This window comes from Sinocyclocheilus grahami, unplaced genomic scaffold (genome assembly GCF_001515645.1).
Source record: "Sinocyclocheilus grahami isolate Dianchi unplaced genomic scaffold, SAMN03320097.WGS_v1.1 scaffold150.1, whole genome shotgun sequence".
Taxonomy (NCBI): Eukaryota; Metazoa; Chordata; class Actinopteri; order Cypriniformes; family Cyprinidae; genus Sinocyclocheilus; species Sinocyclocheilus grahami.
The window spans coordinates 2,257,578-2,284,989 of record NW_015505329.1 but is presented as its reverse complement, the minus strand read 5'-3'; the positions used below and the strand labels follow the sequence as shown (position 1 = coordinate 2,284,989).

The 27,412-nt window shown below is 36.2% G+C and overlaps 1 protein-coding gene across 1 annotated transcript in view; it reads left to right on the top strand.

The window, feature by feature from the left end:
- LOC107592176 (ras/Rap GTPase-activating protein SynGAP-like) overlaps nt 1-27,412 on the top strand; it is a 152,270-nt gene that overhangs the window by 95,493 nt on the left and 29,365 nt on the right. The window contains 14 exon segments of the mRNA XM_016281578.1: nt 3,859-4,235; nt 8,536-8,657; nt 13,042-13,195; nt 13,483-13,581; nt 15,538-15,777; nt 16,395-16,730; nt 17,698-17,842; nt 17,915-18,059; nt 18,477-18,713; nt 19,892-20,093; nt 20,165-20,391; nt 21,561-21,791; nt 24,182-24,230; nt 24,409-24,852. Coding sequence (XP_016137064.1) covers nt 3,859-4,235; nt 8,536-8,657; nt 13,042-13,195; nt 13,483-13,581; nt 15,538-15,777; nt 16,395-16,730; nt 17,698-17,842; nt 17,915-18,059; nt 18,477-18,713; nt 19,892-20,093; nt 20,165-20,391; nt 21,561-21,791; nt 24,182-24,230; nt 24,409-24,852 — 3,008 coding nt within the window.

Below are 27,412 nucleotides of genomic sequence, written 5' to 3'. Positions count from 1 at the left end.
AGTTTCGGAATAGACCCCGCCCCGCCCCCCCCCCCCCCCAAGGAGCGGCTTCCAGAGGCTCCAAACACTTTACGATTCAGGAGGGTGGTGGAGTGGAGGCGGAACAGGGGATGGAGGGCCAGGGATGGAGGGCCAGGTCCACGTGGAAGTGGAGAGACTGGGGACTGAGGCAGGACCGGCGGAGCAGAGAGCCAGGGCGGACTTGGCAGTACAGGTGGAGCTGAAGACCACCAGAGAAGATGGGGCCGAAGATCCCCTTGGTGGAGCAGAAGGCCACCAGAGCTGGACAGAAGACCACCAGCCCAGAGCAGACCGGAGCAGAAAACCACCAGAGCCAGACAGCAGCCACCACGGCGTAGCAGAAGACCACCAGAACCAGACAGCAGACCACCACTAGATACCAGACTGGGATACCGAAAGACTGACCCTGACAATCTGGGTGCAACAGACAGGGCATGACAAGACTCCTGACGATCAGCTGTGTCCTGACGAGATTCAGGATGATCAGCTGTGACGTGACGTGACTCGGGAAGCTCAGCTGTGACTTGACTTGCCTGACCTTGTAGATCTGGGTGCAACAGACAGGGCATGACAAGACTCCTGACGATCAGCTGTGACGTGACGTGACTCGGGAAGCTCAGCTGTGACTTGACTTGCCTCATGAAGATCAGGTGTGACTTGACTTACCTCACGACGATCAACTGTGACTTGACTTGGTTCATGAAGATCAGCTGTGACTTAACTTGCCTCACGACGATCAGCTGTGACTTGACTTGCCTCACAACGATCAGCTGTGACTTGACTCATGAAGATCAGCTGTGACTTGAATGGACTCAGGAAGATCAGCTGTGACATGACATGACATGACTCATGACGATCAACTGTGACTTGACTTGACTTGACTCATGACGATCAACTGTGACTTGACTTGATTCATGAAGATCAACCGTGACTTGACTTGCCTCATGACAATCAATGGTGACTTGAGTTGACTCAGGAAAATCAGCCGTGACTTGACTTGATTCAGGATTGGCAGCTGTGACATAATGGGGCGCTGTTGTGTCCGCCATTTTGTGAGTGTGCTCTAGTGTGGCCGCCATTACACGTTTGACTCAGGAAAATCAGCCGTGACTTGACTTGATTCAGGATTGGCAGCTGTGACATAATGGGGCGCTGTTGTGTCCGCCATTTTGTGAGTGTGCTCTAGTGTGGCCGCCATTACATGAGTGAATGCGGGGTTGCGTTCCTCCATGACACCCACAGTGAACGTTGAACCAACAGTTAACGAAGCATAGTCCATAAACCGACTGAGAGATGAGCGGGGACCTTCACGAATTAAATGTGATTTGAGCAGCTGATTAATGGCCTCACAAAAGAAGTCTATGAGTACACAGTCCGGCAGATCAGAAAAATAAGTAAAGTTCAGATACTCTTGCATATAGTCCTCGAGCAATCGTGTGCCCTGTTTGAGGGCTAATAACAGTCTTGCAATGTCCATACCTGGCCAGTGTCCACTTGAAAAGCCGCTGGAGCCTTGTGGGGCCGAGTATTCTGTTATGGGGCGAACGAGACATGAGACTTGTGGATCCATATGCAAGGCTTTATTCAAAGACATGGTCAGAAACAGGCAGGGTTGAACACCAGCAAACAGATATGTAGAGGGCAAGACACAAGAGTATTCCTAGGGCTAGTGTGGGTCTTCGATCGGCGAACAGAATGCAGAGGGCTTGACAAGAGGGGTAATCCAATAAACACAGGCAGAAGGTCAGGAAACAGACAACACGAAGTGGCTTGACTAGTACTAGAACTAGAACTGGGAACTAGGAAGGGCTCCGTAATGCAGCTATCGCTAGAAGAGTGATATGCGCTAAACAATACTCGGCAGCTTGACGGGGATCAGAGTGAGTGTTATATAAGGAAGGTGTGATTGATGACAGCTGTGTGCAATCAGTGCTGTGTGCAATCAACTGTGTGTGTGTAATCAGTGCTATGGATGATGGGAACTGATTGTATTATGGGATTGCCTTCATCACAACAGCCAAAAGAAGGTTTCTTACCTTTTGGAACAGCCTTTGCATTGGGAAAGCTGCCTACATTGGCAGTCCACTTGGTTTTGGGACAAAGCCATAGTGTCACTCGCAGCATCATATACGAGATGAGCCAGACTCTGTCTCTCGCTGAAATGCAACCTGGCACAAAAACGTAAAGAAAAGCCACATTGATTCTTTTTTGCTCATGTTGTTTTAGTGGCTTAATGCGACAAACATATGACAAAATATGTCTTCCCATGATACATGTTCCACTAAAAAGTTGTTAAAATTAATGTGATTAATGACGGATATCATTGATTACATCAGCAGGTGACAGTCTATAGTTCTTAATTTGAGATCTAAGATGTATTGGTTTACAAAATGGCTAGTAACTGACAAATAACTCTAGCAACTCGAATTTGGCAATTATTTAAGTTTGTTTTGCTGGTGATATGAGGGCATTAACCCCATTAACAGGTGTATTTATCACCCATGATGTATTAAATCCACATCTGAAAGTATAAAGCAAATAATGCTTGGATAGTCATGTTTGCATGATGGCCATCGTTATGTAGAATAAAATAACTTTTTCTAATCCACTGATGTGAAGTCTTTACAGTATGTCATGTGAATGAACAACTTTTGAACATGTTTGCCAAAAATACTATTTCTGTTAGATATTATTAGATATTTTTATTATAATGGCTTCATCTGTGGCTATTTTTAAGTCTAAATTAAAAACGTATCTGTTCGATAAGGCTTTTAATTCTGGTTGAAGCACTCTTTATCCTTGTCCTATATATTTGCTGCATGTTATGATGTTTTTCTTTCCTTTTTCTCTCCTTGTTCTTGGTTTTACTGTTTTTATTTTTCATTGTGTTTTTGTTGTTTTTAGTTATTCTGTTGTAAAGCACATAGGTCAACTCTGGTTGTAGTAAACAGTGCCATATAAATAACATTGCCATTGCCATATTAAAAGTGGGGTAAAATACTTCACTAAAATGCAAATTCACTCAAATTAAATAAAATACATTTTCATTATTGGGTGATTTATTTCTTTAATAATAAGCTTACAATGTTATTTAGTATTATGTATATGCTATGAAGCCTATTTTGAATAGGCTTTTACTTTTATATTTTCATTTTTATTTTAGTTGAAGTTTTAGTAATTTTCTTATGTGCTCTTGTAATTTTTGGTATTATTTTTTTATATTTCTATTTGCCTTTAATTTATTTTTATTTAAGTTTTAGTAATTTTAAAATTTAGTAATTAGTCATTTTAGTAACGTATTACTTATTTAAAATAATTTTTTAATTCAGTTTGTTACCAAGGCAACATTTCTCATTTTTTTGTCTAATATTTATTATTTTTTATTATTTTATTTTATTTCAGTTAACAAAAACTATTTTAAATAGTGTAGTTAACAATACACTATACACTATATGACACTATAAAATAAAATACTTTTAAAATCTAATCAAATTTCTACAATCAGCTCAAATATTTATGTAAACATGATTGATATCCTCTGACTGAAGCTTAAAAGAAAATCAGTCTGTGAGTCAAGTCAAGTCAAGTCACCTTTTTATTTATATAGCGCTTTTAACAATGTGAGTCTTTACCCATCGTAGACTATGAAAAATATCTGACTGCTTAAAATCTGCAGACTGGCTCAGACTTTCGGCAAAAAGCATTGACTCGTCCAAACTGCAATCAGGGCAAAAATCTGTGCAAACATCATTGTTTTCCAGTCTGCTGTTATCTGCATTACATGTATTACATTATCTGCTGTTGGTTGTGATACTTTGCTCTGGCTCTCCCTTTCAGACCAAGCTCGGCTCCGGCGGAAGAGCATCGCCACCGGGAAGCAGCCAAGCATGGAGATCCCACCCCCTGCCCCCCCACAACCCTTCCGACAATCCGTGAGTACCCCGCCGTTCCGTCCCCGATCCCTGTCTCCCTCCCTCTCCCTCTCGCTCCCGTTCGCACCTCTGCCCCTGTTTCCCTCCACCGGCCTGTCCTCTTCACAGTCACAAAAGAGAGTCAGCACCCCTCCGCTCCCCCGTTCCCTCCCACTCTCCCCGACCATCTCTCTGACTCTCCCTGCCTCAGTCCCGCTCTCTCATTGGGCTGCTGGTGAGTGGAAGGTTGTGGGTTCTAATCCATGGACTGGACCCAGTGTGGCGGCTCTGCCCTCTCTTGAGGTAGGTTATCTAACAGCCGAGCTCGGCTTGTGCTGTGAGTTCGAGCGGCCGGCAGGCGGCTCGGAGGTGTTAGACAAACAGTTAGTCACGCAGGAAGCAAACATGTTCATCTCTTCCCAAGCCAATAATTGAGTCATTATGTCTGAGTTCATCAAATTTAATGGCCAATTTCTTGGCGATAAACTAGTGTAGACCTTTTTGCCTGTTTAATAATAGGATGAATGAGAAGTCTTGTTAGTGTCCCGGTTTAATTCAAGTGTTCGGGGATTTGAGCGGCATGGAAAAAGGGACAGTTCACCCAAAAAATGAAAAATTCCGTAATAATTTGCTCACCCTCAAGTTATTCCAAAACTGTATGAGTTTCTTTCTTCTGTTGAACGTAAAAGAAGATATTTGAATAGGATGAATGAGAAGTCTTGTTAGTGTCCCGGTTTAATTCAAGTGTTCGGGGATTTGAGCGGCATGGAAAAGGGACAGTTCACCCAAAAAATGAAAAATTCCGTAATAATTTGCTCACCCTCAAGTTATTCCAAAACTGTATGAGTTTCTTTCTTCTGTTGAACGTAAAAGAAGATATTTGAAGAATTTTGGTAACCAAATAGTTGACGGTAGCCATTGACTTCCATTTTATTTGACAGAATTTTCATTTTTGGGTGAACTGTCCCTTTAAAACTGAAATGAAATAATGAAAATGTACAATTGTAGCTCTGCCAAAAAAGAATACAATATTGTTACTCTGCGATAAAATGAACATGAATACTTTTGTTTAGTGTCCCGGTTTAAATTAAATGCATTTTAGCAGCATGAAAAGTAAACTGAAAACTGAAAAAAATGTAAATGTTTTTTTTTTTGTGATAAACTAATATAGATCTTTTTGTCTGTTTAAATAAGGATGAGCGTGATGACTTTTGTTTAGGTTTACTGTCCCGGTTTAATTCAAATGCTAAGGGATTGAGTGCCATGAAAAATACTTAAAACTGAAAATAATACATATGAACCATTGCAACCATGATCAATTTTTCTAAAATAATTGTTTTGGACATGATTATTTATAACTGCCCATTTTACAGAAACAGTGGTTACTGCAAAAATATTAGAAATATAGGAAAATATATTATTTTCAAAGTTGCACTAAAACAAGGATTATTAGAGTATATTTAACAAGAAGTCTTTCTGCTCAAAACTTTCTCATTTACTGCAGTGTGTTACTAGTGGTTTCTCAGTATTTATTTGTGAATTCAGAGTGTTTATTTGCAATTTCTGAGTGAAAATGATTGCAAATTAAATCCTACACCATTTTTTTTTCTCGGTGTAGTGAAAAATAAAAGCCATACAAATCAATTCAAGGTATTATCTGGGATTAAAAGATGTAATTTCTAATTGCTGTATGGTTGCTTATTGGCCCTAGTCAAAAGAGTCCATCTGTGATTTTCTGCCTCTAGATATGACTCAAGTCCCTTAATCAGTGTTAGTTCATGAGATTTTTGACCAGTTTTTGTCCGGTAGACACAAATTGTAAAAAATAAATAAAACAAATAAATAAGTTGTCCTATTACTTAGCACCACAGCTCTCTTTAACATGGCACATGAATTGAGGCATCATTCATTTCTGTCGCACAAATGATGTAAGACAAGTGCTAAGTTAAAAAAATGCTTGTTGAAGTATGAGCAGTAGTAATATCGATGCTTGCACTAGCAAACACTACTAAAAACTGTATTAACAGAACAAGGTCAGGAAACAGACAACACGAAGTGGCTTGACTAGTACTAGAACTAGAACTGGGAACTAGGAAGGGCTCCGTAATGCAACTATCGCTAGAAGAGTGATATGCGCTAAACAATACTCGGCAGCTTGACGGGGATCAGAGTGAGTGTTATATAAGGAAGGTGTGATTGATGACAGCTGTGTGCAATCAGTGCTGTGTGCAATCAACTGTGTGTGTGTAATCAGTGCTATGGATGATGGGAACTGATTGTATTATGGGATTGCCTTCATCACAACAGCCAAAAGAAGGTTTCTTACCTTTTGGAACAGCCTTTGCATTGGGAAAGCTGCCTACATTGGCAGTCCACTTGGTTTTGGGACAAAGCCATAGTGTCACTCGCAGCATCATATACGAGATGAGCCAGACTCTGTCTCTCGCTGAAATGCAACCTGGCACAAAAACGTAAAGAAAAGCCACATTGATTCTTTTTTGCTCATGTTGTTTTAGTGGCTTAATGCGACAAACATATGACAAAATATGTCTTCCCATGATACATGTTCCACTAAAAAGTTGTTAAAATTAATGTGATTAATGACGGATATCATTGATTTTCGCATTCCTCAATAGCTAATTACCCTCCTCCATCCCCAACTCCTCCTCTGTCAGTCGGGATTCAACCTTCTGATTCTCCTTTGAATCAGACAAATTCTAAAATGTGTACATAAAATTATTGAACTTTAACGATATCTGCAATACATTTATGTTGGTTCTGTTCTGTTTACACTGGGAGGTTATTGCTGCTCTCCCTGCTCTCATCCATGCTAGGCTGCACGGATGCGCAGGGAGTTCTTGCCCAGAACAGAACCTTACCGCCAATCCAAACTGTATGCTAATTGTCAATCATCTTGACGATAGTGGTCCTGACAGAACTGACTGGAAATAACAGTTCTTGCATGGCAGCAAAGTTTTTGGGTAGGTTTTAGGCTTTGGATTTGTGTAAATGAAATGCTGCTTTCCAAATGGGAGATTTTCAAAATATAATCTGAAGTTTCTTTGTGAGTGTAATACTGAGGGTTAGTAGTTTAAAATAAGCCTCCTTACCAGAACGTTTGAGAAATATCAATACACTGCTGTCTTGCAAAAACTATAATCATCACAGAGCAAATGAGTTTCACAGCTTCATCTACTGTCTAAACATGCTTCTGTTGATGGGTTGTCTCTTTTCAGGATGCATCTGAGATTGCACGTCTTATGAAAGCATTACGAACACAGTGAGATGATCCGACTTTTTTTTTTTTACTCTGCCGTGGCGTGAACCTCTTTCCTGCTGTTGCCAGTCTGTTCTTACTGTAGGCGTCAGGAAATATTCATGAAGCAACACTTCCCACTATTGGTTGAGTGGGGATAGTACAACATTGCTGGAGTGTTTTGCCACCAGCAAAGGAAAAGCATTTCAGTCAGTTGCACCACAATTTTACATCTGTTCATCTAATTAATGTTATAAGTATGTATATTATTAATAATAAATTAATGCATAAATATATTCAAATTAAATATGTTAAATATATAAAATAATTTTTAAACTTTATTCCATTTTGGTTTTTTAATATAATAATACATATAAAGAATTGCTTTTTTAAAAAAATAATTAGTTATAATAATTCTTATTAGAATTTATGTTATTAATAATAAAAAAATGCTATTATTTTAAAGCAATTTTAATATATATATATATATATATATATATATATATATATTTATTTATATATGTGACCCTGGACCACAAAACTTAAGTGTCAATGTTTTTCAAAATTGAGATTTATACATAATCTGAGAGCTGAATAAATAAGCTTTTCATTGTTATGATTGAACAATGTTTGGTTGAGATACAACTATTTGAAAATCTGGAATCTGAGGGTGCAAAAAAAATCTAAATATTGCGAAAATCGGCTTTAAAGTTGTCCAAATGAAGTTCTTAGCAATGCATATTACTAATCAAAAATTAAGTTTTGATATATTTACAGTAGGTAATGTACAAAAGATCGTCATGGAACATGATCTTTACTTAATATCCTAATGATTTTTGGCTTAAAAGGAAAATCTATCATTTTGACCCATACAATGTTTTTTTGGCTATAAAAAAACTATATAAAACAAAAAAATAAATACATATAAAACCGTTTTTTTTACACTTTACTCCATTTAGTCTTTTTATTATAATAATGCATATTCTAAATATTTTATAATATTTTATAAAAAATATTTATAATAAATATTTTTATAAAACCATTTTTAAAGTTTATTCCATTTTTTGTCTAATTTTTGTCATTATCACAAAGGCTTGGATAAAGATTAAGCATGTTTTTTTTTTCAATGTTAAAATACTTTATCTGTAAAGTATTTAACATAACTTCCTGCACACGGTATGTTTTATGGTTAGTTTATAAAGCCATCATAAAGTGTAAAAAAAAAAAAAAAGAATACTGCCTGTTTTTACATTTTCAAGCATCTGACTATGCAATCCAAATAATCCTTTCCTTAGGTTTGTGTTCTGTGGTCATGCATATTAATTCTGAGTCTGTTCTTTTTCTCAGAGTTTTCTCAGTAGAAGACTGAAGGGGTCCATTAAGCGGGCCAAGAGTCAGCCCAAACTGGACCGAACCAGCAGCTTCCGCCACATGATCCTCCCTCGTTTCCGCAGCGCCGACCAGGACCGGTACCGTCCAAACTCTTCCTCCCATAATGCCATGCTGAAACAGTGCCGTGTCAAGATATTCCACTTCAAAGCCTCTTTGGTACGGTGGCCGAGAGCTCAATGCGCTGCAACTTAACAAAACACATGCAAATAGATAAAGCACCAGCAAATTAAGAAAACACCATCATCATCAGTTTGACAACACATGTGCTGCAAATACTCAAAATACAGAAACGCGCTACAAATACTTACAACACAACCAAATACAGAAACGTAATACGCATAATACAGAAAAACATTGCAAGTAGCACAGACCACAACAGAACCCTTACGAAAATTAACCATGGTTTTACTACAAATAAAACCAAATGGTTACTATTGGATTTAATTTAACCATGGATTTGCTACATGGTAGTTACCATGTTTTTTTGGTGTATTGATTACCAAAGTTGTACAAATACCATGGTTAAACTATTGTTAGTGTAGCAAAACCATGAGCAATTTGTGGTTACCATGGTAACTATATTAACCTTTCAGAGGAGACATTGATAAGCATGTCTCAGCCAGGTTCGTCACATTTCCGATGTGGTCTGTGAGTATTTGCAGCATGTGTGGTGTCAAACTGATGAAGATGTTTTCTTAAGTTGCTGGTGTATTTTTTTTCTATTTGCATGTGTTTTTTCATTTGCAGCGCGTTGAGCTCTCTCGGCCACCATACTTTGGTGTGAATGAGTGTTGTACAGTCAAAAAGGGACAGTTCGCCCAAAAATGAAAATTCTGTCATCATTTACTCACCCTCAAGTTGTTCCAGACCTGTACGAGTTGAACTTTCTTATGTTGACTATGGAAGTCAATGGCTACCATTAACTGTTTGGCCACAAACATTCTTCAAAATATCTTCTTTTGTGTTCAACAGAAGGGAAAGAACTCATACAGGTTTGAAACAACATGAGGGTCAGTCAAAGATGACAGAATGCTTATTATCCCTTTAAAGGGATAGTTCACTCACAAATGTGCATGTGTTATTTTCTTTCTTCTGTGAAACACAAAATGAGATCCAAACTGCTCTTTTTTCAGTGGTTTGTGGTGAATTATACTGTCAAACCCCGAAAAAGCACCAGAAAAGCATCATAAAAAGAGTTCAAATGACTAGTGCATTGCATTATATGGTAAGGGAGAGAGAGAGAGTGAAGGAGTCGTTTTGTGTTTCATAAAAGAATTAAAATAGTGTCAGATTGGAATAAAATAGAGGTCAGCAAATCATGATTGTTGGATGAAATGCTCCGTTAAAGGCTGGTTTGCACTCCAGTTTAAATCTCTCAATCTGGAAAAAATTTTTATGTCCTTCTTCAAGCATCCCGACAGGCGCTGAGGTGCTCTTGTCACGGTTTATTCTTTCATTTATTCATGCTCAGAGCTCTAAGCTCACCCACGGTCAGCCTGTGGTCTTCCAGAAAAGGCATGTCATGGTTTTTGAAGTTCATTGCTCAGTTTGGACAGGGAAGTGCTCCACTGACGTTTGGTTTTCAAAGAGGATGTTTTCGGCTGTGAAATGAAGGCTGTGCTGCTGACCGTTTTGAGTAATTCAAACAGACAACTCCTCTTTCATATAATCGTTTGATTCAACCCTTAACTGGAATGGGAGTGAGCTGGATTGTGGTATGATGCACAAATGGAGTCTAACAGCTGGAGTGGCAGCGTGGGGGCAGAATTTCAGTGTTGTGAGCAGAGTCTCAGCGAAAGGCTGCGTTTTTTATGCTGTGTTTCATTTTAGGATGTACTGTAATTGTGATATAATCCACCTCATCTCAAAGAGAACTGATAGTCAGGATCCAATCAAATTTGATATGCCAGCAATTACGCGTTGGATTTTTGTGTAGAAACCTCACTTATCTTTTGGATTTGACTGACCGCTTCCCAAAAGCTTGTTTGTGTTAATGTGAATGGGATAATTCATCCAAATTCTGTTCCGAATGTCGTTCCAAGCACAAAATGAGGATCTTTGGAAAATGTCCAAATGGTTTTTTCAATACAAATGAAAGTTAATGGTGAATTATCCTGTCAGGCTGAATAAAATATAAAAATAAAACTCCATAAAAGTGGCTCATATGATAGCTTTGTGCGATGAACAGACTTTGTTCGTCTCAGTTGCTAAATACATAATAGCTTTCCAAGAAGAATAATCAGTTTTTTCTTCCTCTAGATGAGTCTCCTCACCTGCTCAAAAGCCAAACATAAAGGAGAATGGATGTTATGTTAAAAAATCAAATGTACAGTATGAGATCAAACATGTAAAATCGAAAGCACCCGAAAGTCGAAAAATCAAAAGTTTTTTTTATGTTTGCAGTGTAATTAGACTGCCTTTTGAATGTTATTAAAAATACAAAAAATAAGAAATACATGAAAAATTAAAAGTAAATATTCACTAAAAAGTCAAATGTTATCAAAATACACTGAGAATCCACAAATAGAAGTGTTCTTTTATGCTCACCAAGGCTGTTTTTGTTTGATCAAAAATACAGTAAAACAGTAATATTGTGATATTATAAATATTACAAAATACAATACATTTTACAGAAAATAATTTTACAATACATATTGCAAAATACAAATAAATATTACAAAAAATAATTGTTTTGTTTTAAAATATATTTTATGTAATATAATTTATTAGGGCAAAGCTGAATTTTCAGTCTTCAGTGTCACATGATCCTTCAGAAATCATTCTAATATGCTGATTTGCTGCTCAAGAAACATTTCTTATTGTCATTGTTGAAAACAGTTGTACTGCTTAATATGTTTTGCACAAATCGTGCTAGTTTTTATGATTCTTTGATAAATAGAAAGTTCAAAAGAACAACATTTATTTGAAATATAAATATTTTGAAACTTTATAAATGACTGTCTCTTTTGATCTTTTTAATGCATCTTTGCTGAATAAAAATATAATCTTCCTTGTGTGTGTGTGTGTGTGTGTGTGTGTGTGAAAATGTATATAAATATAAATTATATTCATATAAATATATTTATGTAAATTCAATTATATCAAAATTATTTAATTCAGCAGACAATTGATATATAGTGCATGAGCTCATGGGCAAAGCTGAATTTTCAGTCTTCAGTGTCACATGATCCTTCAGAAATCATTCTAATATGCTGATTTGCTGCTCAAGAAACATTTCTTATTGTCATTGTTGAAAACAGTTGTACTGCTTAATATGTTTTGCACAAATCGTGCTAGTTTTTATGATTCTTTGATAAATAGAAAGTTCAAAAGAACAACATTTATTTGAAATATAAATATTTTGAAACTTTATAAATGAGTCACTTTTGATCTTTTTAATGCATCTTTGCTGAATAAAAATATAATCTTCCTTGTGTGTGTGTGTGTGTGTGTGTGTGTGTGAAAATGTATATAAATATAAATTATATTCATATAAATATATTTATGTAAATTCAATTATATCAAAATTATTTAATTCAGCAGACAATTGATATATAGTGCATGAGCTCATGAGACTACATTTATGATAATTTTTTGGTGCTTTAATATCATTTTTGTAGCTTGACAGCCCCTGCTTTCTTTGTATGGATAAAAGCTCCTTGGTCATCCTGCTAAACATCTTCTTTTGTGTTCCTTGAAACAGAACAGTCATTTTTCCATCTCTGTCCTGTTATCCTCTTGTTACTGCTGCGTTTCAGTCCTTTATTCTGTCTGTCTGTCTGTCTTTGTCTTCCTCCTTTCAGTTCCCACAGTTTACGTAACATTTTGATTTCCTCTGAGAAGTCTCTTGCTGTCTCTCTCCCCCCCCCCTCCCCCTCCTCCACTCGCTCTATCATTTCTTTCATTCTGACTCACTCCTTTGGGTCTATTTTTATACCTTCCATCTCTTTCTCTCTCTCTCCCCCACACTGTATGTACTTAATGCTGTGAGGCTGAATGTATACATATACAGTGAGTCTCAGAAGACGCAGGGGAAGCGATACATCACTAGTAGGGATCTAACATTTTATCATACTTTTTCTCTTGATATTTATATAATTGTTAAGCTTGTTAATCTTCTCTTCAACTCTTTCAAGGTTTTGAGGCTGTAAACTGTGAAGTGAATGTGTGTGTGTGTGTGTGTGTGTGTGTGCGTTTCAGCATTTCCAAGAAACTATACACTTAACACTAAGCTATTGATTCTTAGTGAATTCTCCCCAAATGTTCAATTGCTCATGATTTATCTCATGATTGGTGATAGAGGCTGATGTTGTTCTCCATAAATCACAGAGAAAGAACTTCCAAGGAAAGTCGACTTGTGTAATATCAAATGAAATACTGACCTCGTCATGTCGATGTGTGATGTAAGCTCAACCTGTGAGCGTCTTCTCTCTCAGACCTGCTGTTCTTGCTCCCTCACAGGACTCGTCTGATGCAGAGCTTCAAAGAATCACACTCCCATGAGTCTTTGCTGTCTCCCAGCAGCGCAGCCGAGGCCTTGGATCTGACACTTGATGAAGATGCGGTCATCAAGCCTGTTCACTCCAGTATACTCGGACAGGAGTACTGTTTTGAGGTGATGTAGAGCAAACTATACAACTCTTTTAACTCTTTCCTTTCCTTATATATATATATATACTGTATATATATTGCTCTATCATTCTATGAAATGAAGAACAACAATGAAATCTGTAAATGTTCTGTCAGTTTCACTTGGTGCCACTATTGACACAGAAATCACATTTAATCTTAAATCATCAAATGTGTGACTGTATTAACTCCAGTGCCCTGTGGAATTGTGTTGCTCTGTCTCATAATTACGCTGATGGTTGAAATAGTGAAACTCCTAATTCCTTTACTTAGGTGATAACTTCTTCAGGAACAAAGTGTTTTGCCTGTCGGTCGGCTGCGGAGCGAGACAAATGGATAGAGAATCTGCAGAGAGCTGTCAAACCAAACAAAGTGAGTGTAAAGAAGAAAAAGAAAAGAAGAGCTCTCAGCTCTCTTTCCCCTTCTTCCATGACTGCATCAGTCTACTTCAGTAACAACCTCTCCTGTCATTTCCATCTTTACACTCATTTCACCCTCTACTGGTATACTTGTAGGATTCCTGAATGAACTTCAAACAGCTTCCATGTGCTCTCGTGCCTCATAATGAAACAAATGCTTTCTTTTTTTAATCTGGTATACTTAGATGTATCCCAAAGGCTGATAACAGAATGCTGGATTCACCTGCAGATGTCTATTGGCTGTGTCTGTCGTGAGGGTTTTGAATGGGTGGGCTTTGAAAAGAGAGCGGTGTGGATTGACTCGTCCAGATGTTCAGGCAGCGGGAGTTTGGGCTGAATCGTGTTGTGGGGAGAACATGGGCGCAGGCGTCCAAAAATGATCGGCCTGCTCAGTCTTGCAACAGATGTGTTGTCAATATTACAATAAATGAGGACAGACCAAGGGTGTTCATTAGTTTATTAGCTGATTAGTTGAAGAAGTTTCTGAAGTGGTAGAAAAAGCCACAGATGTGCATCACTGATAAGTTCACAGCAAACCACTGAAGCACTCAATGACAAAAAACACAAGTTGAACATATGTTACCATGATAATATCATGATTTTGGACATGTAGGAATGCAGTGGGGTTTTACCATAGGTTCTTTGAGGTAGTCACAGATGGAGTCACAATCTGTTCACTGACCGTCAAAACTGGAAAGTACAACTGGAAAGTTCTAATCAGAATTAATACATAACTTTTGGGATTCAGGTTGCACAGGTTTTTACCAGTCCAACAGAAAACAAAGTTATGTTTATGAGTGCAATGTGAGCTTTGTGTGAATGTGTGAAATCATCACCATGTGTTCACTAATGTTTTGAAAGATTTTCAAAGTTTTAAGGTGCTCAGTAACAAGTAAATTAGATATCCACAATCAGAACAGTATACTTAATTTTATTTGTTGAATATTATAACTATATTATTAGTATTATAAGTCTATTATTAATAAATGACGGGTTAATATAAATATAATAATATTTTTAATATAAAGTTAATTTAATAATAATAATAATCGCTATTTATTATTTTAGGATGGTCAGAACTTCAGATCATAAATAAATATAAATATTCTAAATATAAATATATTAATAATACATCAAATCAAATTACCTTCACTGTCACATTTACATTTATAAATCCAGCTATATTTATTTATAATAAATGTATTAATGTCAGGAAAATGTCATATCTATTAACAATAACAATTATTACTATTATTATTATTATTATTATTATTATAGGATGGACAGAAATGTAATATATAAATTTAAATTATATAAATATATTTATAAAACACATTTTGTTCATAAAATAATAATAATTATTATTGCTATTAATTACTTTAGGATAGACATGAATTCAGATCATATAGAAATATTATTAATAATAATGTTTTGAAAATATAAATATATAAACATACAATTTAATTGATATTAATAATGATAATAATAAATATTATAATTAGTTATTGAGTTTAATTGCTATTTATGGTTTTAGAATGTACAGATTTTTTTTCATGACTGTAGCATGTTATCTTCGCTTTATTTTTTAAATAAAAGGACTGGAGCTTTGGAAATCAGTTTTTCAGGGTATATTTAGTACATCTATGATTGCCAGTAGAAAGTGGCGTTTTGATGGTTCTAATGACTCATCACTCTGTGAGACCACTCCGGCACTTTAGACACGCTGTAGGTGTTAGACTAACAGTAGTACAGATCATTATCCTTTCTAAATCACTGCAGTCTCTCCTGTCTGTCCGCATGCTTGATGACACATTTGAAGTTCTGCAAACCCCCTCACCACCCTCGCCTACAGTTTATATGCTGCAAATATGATTGTGTTGGCATTACTGTCTGTGTTTCCCATACTCAGGACAACAGTCGACGCGTCGACAACGTTCTGAAGCTGTGGATCATCGAGGCCCGTGAACTCCCACCCAAAAAGCGCTATTATTGTGAACTGTGCTTGGATGACATGCTATACGCCCGCACCACCAGCAAACCCCGAACCGATACTGTCTTCTGGGGTGAGCACTTTGAGTTCAACAACCTGCCAGCTGTCCGCAACCTCCGCCTTCATCTTTACAAAGAGACAGACAAGAAAAGACGCAAGGTAAAGGACCACCTCACACTCTTTATATATATATATATATATATATATATATATAAAATAAAAAATGTACATATAAAAATATGTATTTTAAAAATAAAATATATTTAAAAATTAAGTGATATATTTTATGCTAATATAAATGTAATTCTATATAATCAAAAGTGTATAGTAGCATAATATTAATAGTATTTTTATTAAATACAAATATATAATATTCAATATATATAATATTTGTGTATATATTCATTATTAAATATTGTTTATAAATTAATTATTATTTCAAAATTAAAGTGTGACTCCCATAGACTCAAAAACTGTTTTTGTTTTATTTTGTTTTTGCAAATAATGCTAGCAAATAATGCTTCAAGGCAATTGTCAATTAAAAATATAAACAAAGATGAGCCTTTGATATGTCTTACTCCAACTTCCTTTTTCAGCAGGAAATGCAAAACTCAAAGAAAATAAAAAGTACAAAAGTGCACTTGTCAAGCAATTCAGCAGTTTCTGACTTTGCTGCAGTTGATTGTAGATAAAGGACACTGGCATTTCATTAGCATCCTGCTATCTTAAGGTGAATGATCATCATTTGTTTTCATCAATTTCTTTGACCATAACAGGAGAAGAGCACATATCTGGGCTTGATCAGCATTCCCATTTCCAGCATCACTGGTCGTCAGTTTGTGGAGCAATGGTACCCCGTCATTCAGCCCAGTGTCCTGGCCAAGGGTGGAGGTGTTGGAGGGGGCAAAATCATCAATGCCTCCCTGCGGCTCAAGTCGCGCTTTCAGACCATGAGCATCCTGCCGATGGAGCTGTATAAAGAGTTCGCAGAGTATGTGACCAACAACTACCGTACGCTGTGCGCCGTTCTGGAGCCGCTGCTGAGTGTCAAGAGCAAAGAGGAAGTGGCCTGTGCTCTGGTGCACATCCTGCAGAGCACAGGGAAGGCCAAGGTAAAGCTTTGTTTGAATAATGTTTGTTGTAAGTAGGCTATTTACTATGTTCCAAAAACCTAGTGAGCTGCCTAATTAGACAGCATTTTAGAACATCATATGTGTGCTCCTGACCCAAAATATTATGACAAAGACAATCCCAGAATGTATTGTGCTAAACTGAGTTAAGTAAATGGCAATTACATATGCTTTTGAAAAATTATTTTAATTAGCCAATTAGATGCTTTCCTCTCCATGTATAACATTTTAACCATGTTAAATCCAAAAGTCAGAGAAAATTAGCAGAAGACTGCTAATGACCTTCTAATATTTGATTTAATAGTGAAAATTATTGAAAATTGACTATTTTACTTAATATGTGTATATGTTGTTATTTTTATGTATGCATTTCTGGAAATGAAAATGTGTGTGTAATATTTTACCATGTTGAAAAAATCTGCGACTTAATGTAGACCTGCTAATATTTCATTAAATACTGAAAACTATTGGAAAAATAGTGTAATCTAATTAAAAATGGACTGTTTTATCTGATATTTGTGTACATGTATTTCTATGCATTTTAGAGAATCGAATTGTTAGTTCAAAAATCATACTCTCTGTGCTAGTGCGAGTTCTTACAGTTTTAGTTTTAGTCATTTCAGTACTTCAACTTTTTTTTCCATAAAATAGTTAACTTATTTCACTTAGTTGCCAAGGCAACATTTCTAAATTTCATTTAACTTATACCTTTTTATCTACTTTTTAGATTTAATTTCACATTTATTTCAATTACCCAATTTTTTTTTATAACAATAACAACACTGATGCTGCCTTTGCAGGGCACTCCAAATCACTCACTTATTTGGTTCTACCACAGTTAGGAGACTGCATATGTCGACAGTAGACAACAAGGCAGCTCACTAAGTTTAATTATATGTAAGGTAATTGTGAAGTGATTACAGATGTCTCTTCCTTTGCTCTGCACAAGGATTTTCTTTCAGACATGGCGATGTGTGAGGTGGACCGATTTATCGATCGAGAGCACCTGATCTTCAGAGAGAACACCCTGGCCACCAAAGCCATAGAAGAGTACCTCAAACTCATCGGACACAAGTACCTCAAAGACGTTTTAGGTGAGACTTCCTCACACTATCATTGTCTCAGTCGCTGTACGCTCACACATTAATGGTTTCATTTGGTTTCAGGGGATTTTATCCGAGCGCTGTATGAGTCAGAGGAGAACTGTGAAGTCGACCCAATGAGGACTCCACCTTCTGTGCTGCCCGAACATCAAGCCAACCTCCGGATGTGCTGTGAGCTCGCACTCTGCAAAATTGTCAACTCTCATTGGTTAGTTACAGTGCTGACATAGACCAGCCTTTTATAGACCATTTACACAGTCTTCTCTCACTCACACACACACATTAAAATGTTACAAAAGATTTCTATTTCAAATAAATGTTGTTCTTTTGAATGTTGTATTCATCGAAAAAAGTATCACGGTGTATATTTAAGTGCACCGCACCTTTTTTAAAACAGTTTGAGTGCCTAAACAACTGATAGCTATGATCTTCTTAACAATTGCATGATGAATATTATATGAAACATATAGAGAAACTGGTAATTGATAACAATTCACATTATCCTTCATCCTGAATTCCCAGCCTATATTTTAATATATTTTACATGAAGATGCAGTGAAAATATGATATCACACTAACTGCTTAAATCTAAATGGAAATAATCTGCATTATTTGATTTTCCCAGTGCGTTTTCAAGAGAACTAAAAGAGGTGTTTGCGTCCTGGCGTGTTCGATGTGCTGAGAGGGGAAGAGAGGACATTGCAGATCGACTGATCAGTGGTTCCCTCTTCCTGCGCTTCCTGTGTCCAGCCGTCATGTCGCCATCCTTATTCAACCTCACACAGGAGTACCCCGATGAGCAGACTTCACGTACACTCACCCTCATAGCCAAAGTTGTGCAGAACCTTGCAAACTTCTCAAAGTCAGTACACACTTTCTTACCATGTCATAATTTCCTGCTGCATTATGAGAGCACAGTAGCTTGCATTCATGCTGGTCTTTTCAGCAGATTAACCATTCTGATTGGGGATGCTTGATATATTGGGATCATATTGGTTGTCAACCAATATTTTATTTTATCATCTGATATTTATTTTGTTCATTCTCCTTTTCCCCATTCTGTTTCAAGATGCATAATATAATGGAACCAAATTGGTTATAAACTAATTTGATTTGGAATACATGATACGTTGATACTGGTTATCAACCAAATATTTTTATTTTATTTCATTTGATTTTTTCATTTGAATGCATGTACCGTCACATCCCTAATTTAGGCAAATAAATATCATTGTTATCGTAACAGCCAGAATTTTAATATCAGTGCATCCCTAATTGTGATCATGATATGTGACCCTGGAACACAAACCCAGTCTTAAGTGTCAATTTTTCAAAATTGAGATTTATACATCATCTGAAAGCTGAATAAATAAGCTTTCCATTGATGTATGGTTTGTTAGGATCGGACAATATTTGGTTCGAGAGACTACTATTTGAAAATCTGGAATCTGAGGGTGCAAAAAAATCTAAATATTAAGAAAATCACCTTTAAAGTTGTCCAAATGAAGTTCTTAGCAATGCATATTACTAATCAAAAATTTACTTTTTATATATTTACGGTAGAAAATTGAAAAAATATCTTCGTGGAACATGATCATCACCTTTAAAGTTGTCCAAATAAAAGAAAAATCTATAATTTTGACCCATACAATGTTTTTTTGGCTATTGCTACAAATATCCCCGTGCAACTTAAGACTGGTTTTGTGGTCCAGGGTCACATATTTGTCCTTTAATTGTTGTTCTTCCATCCAAAAAAACAACATATGGTACACTTAAATCCGGGACAGTCATCTTCACTTGGGTTCAAGTGTCTTTGCTCAAGGACACGGTGGTGATGGGGATCTCTTTACCCTATATGGGTTATATTATGACGTTTGGGCTGTCAGCCCAGATCATTAACCATTAAGCTATAACAAACTGTGCAGCCGTTACTGATGATGAACATAAAGATCATTCACATTATCATCATTATCAATGTGGTAACATTCAAAGCTGACCGTATCAACCCCGTGTCCTTACCGATTCCTCACTGTGTTACAGGTTTGGCAATAAGGAGGAGTACATGTGCTTTATGAATGAGTTTTTAGAGATGGAGTGGGGCTCCATGCAGCAGTTCCTCTACGAGATCTCCAATCTCGACAGCGTGAGCAACGCAGCTGCTTTTGAGGGCTACATCGACTTGGGAAGGGAGCTCTCGATCCTGCACAGTCTTCTGTGGGAAGTCATGGCACAGCTAAGCAAGGTAGATGCTGTTTTGATAGTCTAGATAAAGATGACTGTGATTGTCTGCTTATGTTTGCAATCGGTCATCAGTCTGTTGTTACCGTGCCAAAGGATGCTATCATCAAACTCGGACCATTGCCCCGCCTTCTGAATGACATCAGCATGGCCCTTCGTAACCCTCACCTCCAGCGACAGCCCAGTCATCAGACAGACAGACCTCCTCCAGAGAGACAGACGGAAAGACTGCTCTCCAGGCCCAGCTTCAACAGGGGCATCTCGTCTGAGTTCCAGAACATCATGATGAGAGACCTCAACAGGTAGAGTCTGCTGTCTTTATGTGTGTCACATCTGCAGGAAGTATTTTCCAAATCCTAGTGAGCTGCCTACTTAGTCTGTATTTTTAGGCACCTTATCCAAACTTGAATCGAGGTGCAATGGGTGCTATAAATAAAAAAATGTGCAGAATAAATAAAGAAATGTACAGAATTATTTTTTTTTCCCATTCTGCTTTCTATTTTTAAACAATTTTGTTATATTTTACAGAGACTATTTTAATCATTAATTTTGGTTTTAGTACAGTAACTATATTACACATTTTATTTAGTTGTCTTTTATAAAATCACATTTGTATTATATTTTATATAAAGTATTTTATCACACAGTATAAAAACATTTAAAATACAATGTATACATATTATAAAATATAATACAATTATGTAAAATATCGCATTTAAAAAAAAGGGTAAGAGTATACATTTTATTAATACATTTTTATAAATGCATTTTATTTTATTTTCATTCGTTTAGTTTAGTTGTTGGAATATTTCTAATTTTTATGGGAATTATTTCAGTATAACATTTAGATTTTTTTTCCCTGTCATTTAAAATGAATCTGAAAAAAAGACTGATAATTGAATAACATTGTTAAATATAATCTTTAGCGAATATCAAAATGAATATTCTTCTTTCATACAATTTATTTTATTTTTTCTATTCTATAAGCATTATAGACAGTACTATCTATAATGCTTGTATACCTTATTTTATTTCAGATATTTGCCAGCATTTCTCATTTTTGTTTAGTTTAACTTGAAGTATAAAATAACAAACTAAATCAACTAAAACTAACAAATAAATACTATATAGACATTAAAATACATAATAAACATGTCAAAAACACTAAAAAGGTAAACGTTTTATTAAAACTTTTACTAAGATTAAAGTGAAAACTAAAATATTTAAAAAAATCTCATTCAAAATATTAACAAACAGTAATAATATATCAGTGATACTAAAATAACACTGTATCAGAGTTTATTTTATTAATAAATTAAATAACTACAAATCAAGAATAATGACAATATCACATCATATGGCTCACTAGGTTTTGGAACTGAGCTTAAGTGAATGTCTTAAGGAATATTGCTTGTGGAGAAAATGAGCGTGGATATGATTTTCCATCTTAACTTTCTCATATCTCACATAGTTCAGTCGAGATCACTCGCCTGCCCTCTCCAACCTCTGCCATGTCCAGTGGCGGTGCCCCTCCGTCCCGGGGCGGATTGGGGGGGTTTGCGGACCGCGATCATCCTAACCGAGCCTCATCTAAAGACGTTTTCTATGTTGCCCGTCCCCCGTTGGCCCGCTCTAGTCCAGCGTACTGCACTAGCAGTTCTGATATTACTGATCCAGACCCAAAGGTAAGTCCCATAGGACAGTGCTTCTGATTGGGTGGGGGGTTCTGATTAAATAATAACACCTTTCATTTAGAAGCCTTTCATTACTATGGTCAGTGCTGTCTGGTCCGAATTCTCATGTGAATAACAGCTCGCTCCCTAGCACACGTTTCGCCAGCTTTTCTGAGGGTTGGCTTTGTTCCTGAGGGTGAAGGAAGCGCCACTGACCTGCTTACTGCAGAGTCAAATACCATCCAAGCATGGAAAGAGGGCTACGAGATGATGTGGGTGCAGTCAATACATATGATAGAGATTCTTTACGTTAATCTTGCATCACCATTTGGGATTCAGGGTCGTGACATACAAAAAGTCAACAGTTCACCCAAAAATTGAAAAAATGTGAGTATTTACTGCAAAATTGCATCACATGCAGTTTTCATAGAGACAAATGCTGTCAAAAAAGCACTATAAAGGTAGTACATATTATCTGTGCACTATATTCCAGGTCTTCTTCAAATTTAAGATTTAACCAATTTAATTTAATTAATAAAAAAAATGTAAATAATTACATAAAAATGGCACCTGCCATGTTAGGTTTTGCCTTAGTGCTATATAAATTCATTTGACTTTTGTAGTCTATTTCAGAGGAACTTTAGCTTCAAAATAGAAGTCTCAGAATTTTGAATTTTTTTTTTTTTTTTTGCTACAAAGGTTCAATTAAATTCATTTAAATTAAAATGTTCCCTGTAAAAGCTGTTGAAAATGATTTCTTGTTATATTATATAATTGCTAAAATATAATATGATGTTATTTAAATGTAATATATCGAATATAATATTTGATTAATTAAATATAATTTTCTTTTACATTATTGCTAGGACTTTTCTTTTGTTCTTTGTTTTATTTATCATAATAATGATTATTTTTAAGACGCTTAAATATAATCTTTAAAAAAAACTTACCTTTGTATAAAATATAATCAGCAAATTATAATTTTTTTCCAATAGAAATATTTTACACAAACAATAAACAATATACAATTACACTTAAATGTAACTTAATGACATTTAAATTAATCATATGAGGGGGGGGGGACTACTTTTATAGTGCTTTGTGGTGTTTTTTCTATTTTGAGTTCAGTTAAATTAATTTATCTTAATAGCTGATGCTAATTATTTATTAACATTTGTTTAAATATTTAAATAATTATGTCATTTATCTTGACATTATTACTTGGACAATTGGATGTCTTTTTTATTTGAACTTATTTATTTCTATTATTTTTTTTAATATGCTGTAAAAAAATTAATGTCAAAAACTTACCTCTGTATAGACTACGATCAGTAAATTCTATGTGATTTTTTTTAAATGGAAATATTTTACACAATGTAACAGTGACATTTAAATGAGCCATTGAAAAAAATCAATTTAAATCATATGAATTCATTTTTATGGTGCTTTTGTTTTTGTTTTGTTAATTCTGAATTCAGTTAAAATTATTATATTCTATAAAAGCTGAGCGTAATTATGTAGTAAGTAACATTATTTAAATATTATTACAAATGTTGACAATGCCAGGACAACCTGGCTTTTGTTTTTATGCATTAAAAGCATAAGAATAAAAATAAGCACAAAATCATAATTGTCGATTATTCCCTTGAAATTGTAATTGCGAATTGAAATTGTAATTATCACAATTTACATTGAATGATGTTTATACCATTGTTTAACGTAACTGCATGCCGTATATTTATATGAAAATAAACAAGCTGAAAACACTCTAACTGAAAAACTTTTAGTGCTTTTCTATAGTATTAAGCCTCAAATGTCAAATATACATCGGATTGGTTTCTTCTTTAAATTATAAAAAAAGCAAAAATATAAATTGTATTATAATGTTATACTAAAACTAAAATTAAAATAATGTGAAAAACCCTTAAGATAACATGTAGAAAGAAAAAAACGCATCTTAAGAACGCAGAATAACATAAGTGGACTTTGAACGATTAATTGCCGCTTTTTTTCGTAATTGTGGCATCCATAATTGTAATTGCGATTGGAAATTCGATACACAATATGAATTGAATTCAGCTATAAAACAGCTTCTCAGAAAGCAGTAGCATCATTAATTGGCTCAAGTCACTTCATGTTGATTCAATTAAATTCACTAACAGCCAGTTTCAATTACAAAACAAATTTGATTCAGATATAAAGCAGCTCTACAGAAGATAATAGTGTCATTATTCAACTTAATTTAGTTCGGAGTTGATTCAATTCATTTCAATAATCGTGTAAAGTTGATCAATTATGTAATGACTTCAAAGCAGATTACATAAAAGAGTGTCATTACCCAGCTCAATTCAGTTCAAGTTTTGTTCTAATTTGATAATACGAAATTGATCAGATTTATGAATGTTAATCACCTTTTAAGGCCCAACTCAGAAAGCCAAAGGCAACAGTGGCAAGGAACCAAAACTCAGGTGACAGTAGTGAACAAAAGGAACCAAAGAAGTTAAACGTTAAACATCACAGATTCACAAACTTTTGTTGGCGTTTTGTTTTGCTTAGTGCTGCTTATACTGAATTTCTGGGTAAAATGATTAAAAAAATGAGTGGCAGAAATGGTGGTTGTTATTTAAGCATGTGTCTCATGACCAGGAGCAGCAGCAGATGGCAGGCATGGCATCGCAGACGGGCACATCTCATTCATCGCTCGCCACGCCACCTTCCACCGTTCAGCCTGCCCGCCAAAGCTCCATGGCTCCTCCCACGCAACGCATGAAATCTCAACCCTCGCATCAGCTTTCCGTGAGTTCTGCCGCCGCAGCCACTCCTGCAGGCAAAACCAGGCCACAGAGTGGAAACCTGCTCCAGTCCCCGGAGTCTGGCTTCGGGGGCCGGCAACAGGGTCCTCGGCAGCAGCTGTCCGTCAAAGACAGCACCCCGCCTGGCCTGCCGCATCAGCAGAGCTCCACCAGAGAGAGCCAGGGATCCCAGGGCTCTCAGGGCGGAACGCCGCAGTCCACACAGCAATCCAAATCGCATCAGGAACGGCAGCAGATCCAGCAACAGCATCTGCTCAAGCCTACCATGAGCAAACAGGTGTTCCATTCAGAAACCATTGTTCACTCTGCTATCAGTGTGTGTATGTGCGTTTGTGTCTAGTATTTCTTCAGCTGGATATTTCTTTTTGTGTGTGATCTCTATAAAATTATTTATAAAAATACTTTTCAAGTCATTTGTGATGGAAAAAATGTGGGCTGAACTGTTTTCAAGTTTATTAAAGCCATTTAATGGGCAATAATTTAACAAATTAGAAATATTTAATATATAAAATATTTATCACACATAAAAACGAGGATTTTTTTAAGGTGGCAACATCAAACTTTATAGTCAATACAAACTAGTAAAACAAACAAATGCCACAATTTATCAGTCTGAATGGAAAACGTAGTTATAAATGTGGTTATTTAAATAAATATTTATTTCACTATAAAAAGACATAAAATGCCACACAGGGAGTTTTTCACAATTATTCTTTGCTGATTTTAATAATATTTTGAAAGTTTATTAAAGCCATTTAATATCTTGTTTGCTATATTTTTTACAAATTCAAAAAAAGCTATATTTATGACCCACAAAAATGAGAATCTCATTAACACTGCAAAACACCTTATATTTATAATAAATACATCTACTAAAACAAACAAAAAATGAAAAACATAGTATTAAATATCATTATTTAAATAAGTTTATTTTGCTACAAGAAGATGCTGCACAGGGATTATTTTTGGGCAGATTTTAGAGAAAAATCTTCAGAATTCTGTGAAATGGATTCAAACCTGGTCAAATGTGTTAAATGGAGCTGAAAGCACTATAATTTAATTGGTAATAGTGGGAGATTGTGAATTAAAAAAAAAGAATATTAGTCGAATTTAAAATAAACATTTGCATTTGAATGCAAAAATGGTACAATCGAATGTTAGGAGTGCGTCAGGGAGCGTCATCGGTGCGCGAGATGCGGTGATGATGATGTAAGTGATGTTGCATTTGAATGTTTTGTTAGTCTAGCCCACGAGACGCGCCACTGCTGCGTTATTCGTTCAAAATATTAGAGAAATATAGTAGCTCAATGCGTAGAAGATCTTGATTAGGTTAAAACCGAAAACCGAAACGTTTAGAAAACGCGACGCGAATTTGTGAAGGTTTATTTCATTTCACTGCGTCTCATATGTTTTTAAATGCGATCTGTGTGATCGGTGATTTGGCTCTTTGTATTAGGCTAAGCAATGCATAAACACATGATGCTGTTTTGTTCATAATTGTTTATGCAGTTTACAAAATTATATTTGATTTATATATGTTAATTTAGGCGTTATGCATGTTTTTATAGACAGTTATTTGAATTGACAATTAATGCGCTGCATTATTTTGCTCATTGCGCCCTCCTGTGGCCTCGGGAAACAAGTTAAAAATGTCCTTAATGCCGAGTTCACACTGCACGATTTTCAAAGACGTCGCATCACTGTTGGTTTCACACTGAAAGACTATCTGGGGTAGCGTTCAGTTGTTGCTGTGTTCACACTGCACGATGGAACGATGACAGGAGGTTACACACTGCATGACTTTACAATAGGAAGAATCGCCGACAGCTCTGTCTGGTGCAGGGTTGACAGGTTTTTGCTACAAAACCCGCGCAATTACTACTCAAAACTAGCCTGAAAATAGCCCAATTGCTTTGGAGGGGGTCCCCCAGTTCGGGGGGTAAAATAAAAAATTTTTTGGCGGGGTTCTCCTGGTACAATTCACATTCCAGGGCCTAAATATTACGTTATTGGGGTCGCTTCAACCTGCTGACATAAAAAACAACCGGCGGCAATCGCGGATTTGGCAACACTGCTCCGCAAACTACGTTTCATATAACTCCTCCACGAACTTCCTGCTGCCCTGTATCTTGGTCTCTCATTGGCTGTAGGTCATCGCCGATGTGTTTTTCAGTCAGAACCATAGACTGTATAAAAACATGGACGTAGTGTCCGTGACGTCACCCGTAGGGTTCCAAAGATAGTTTTTGAAGCTCAAAAGTGGGCCGTCGCCATCTTGGCGTCACTCACGGATAATCGAAGATGGGCAAAGAGGCGGGAGCTGGTTGTTGAAACCACGCCCACCTAGCTCGATGGTGGTGACAGCAGCAGCAATCCACCTGTCACTCAGGTGGCCACGCCCTTAATTATGCAGAACTTTAAGGCTTAATATAATTTAAACGGATGAGTTATAAAAAAATTCACCCCCCTCACAGTTATCATGAAGGGCAAAATTAGCTATATAGACCAAAATAATTTTTTTAACCAGGCTGTAAACATGTTTTTTTCTGCTGTAAAGTTAGGCATTTTAACATGGGGAGTCTATGGGATTGACTCCCTTTTGCAGCCAGCCTCTAGTGGCCAGTTGATGAATTACAGTTTAAGTCACTTCCTTGTTGGCTTCACGAGAGAGAGCGGGAGGTTGCCACTTGGTCAGAACTCATTGCACAGAGCGTGATTGTGAATCGCCGACAGCTCCAGATATTTAGCATGCCAAATATTTCATGGGCGTCGGCAACATGTTGGCGATTCCCTGAGATCGCGTCTTTGATAATTCACACTGCGTGATTGTCACTCGC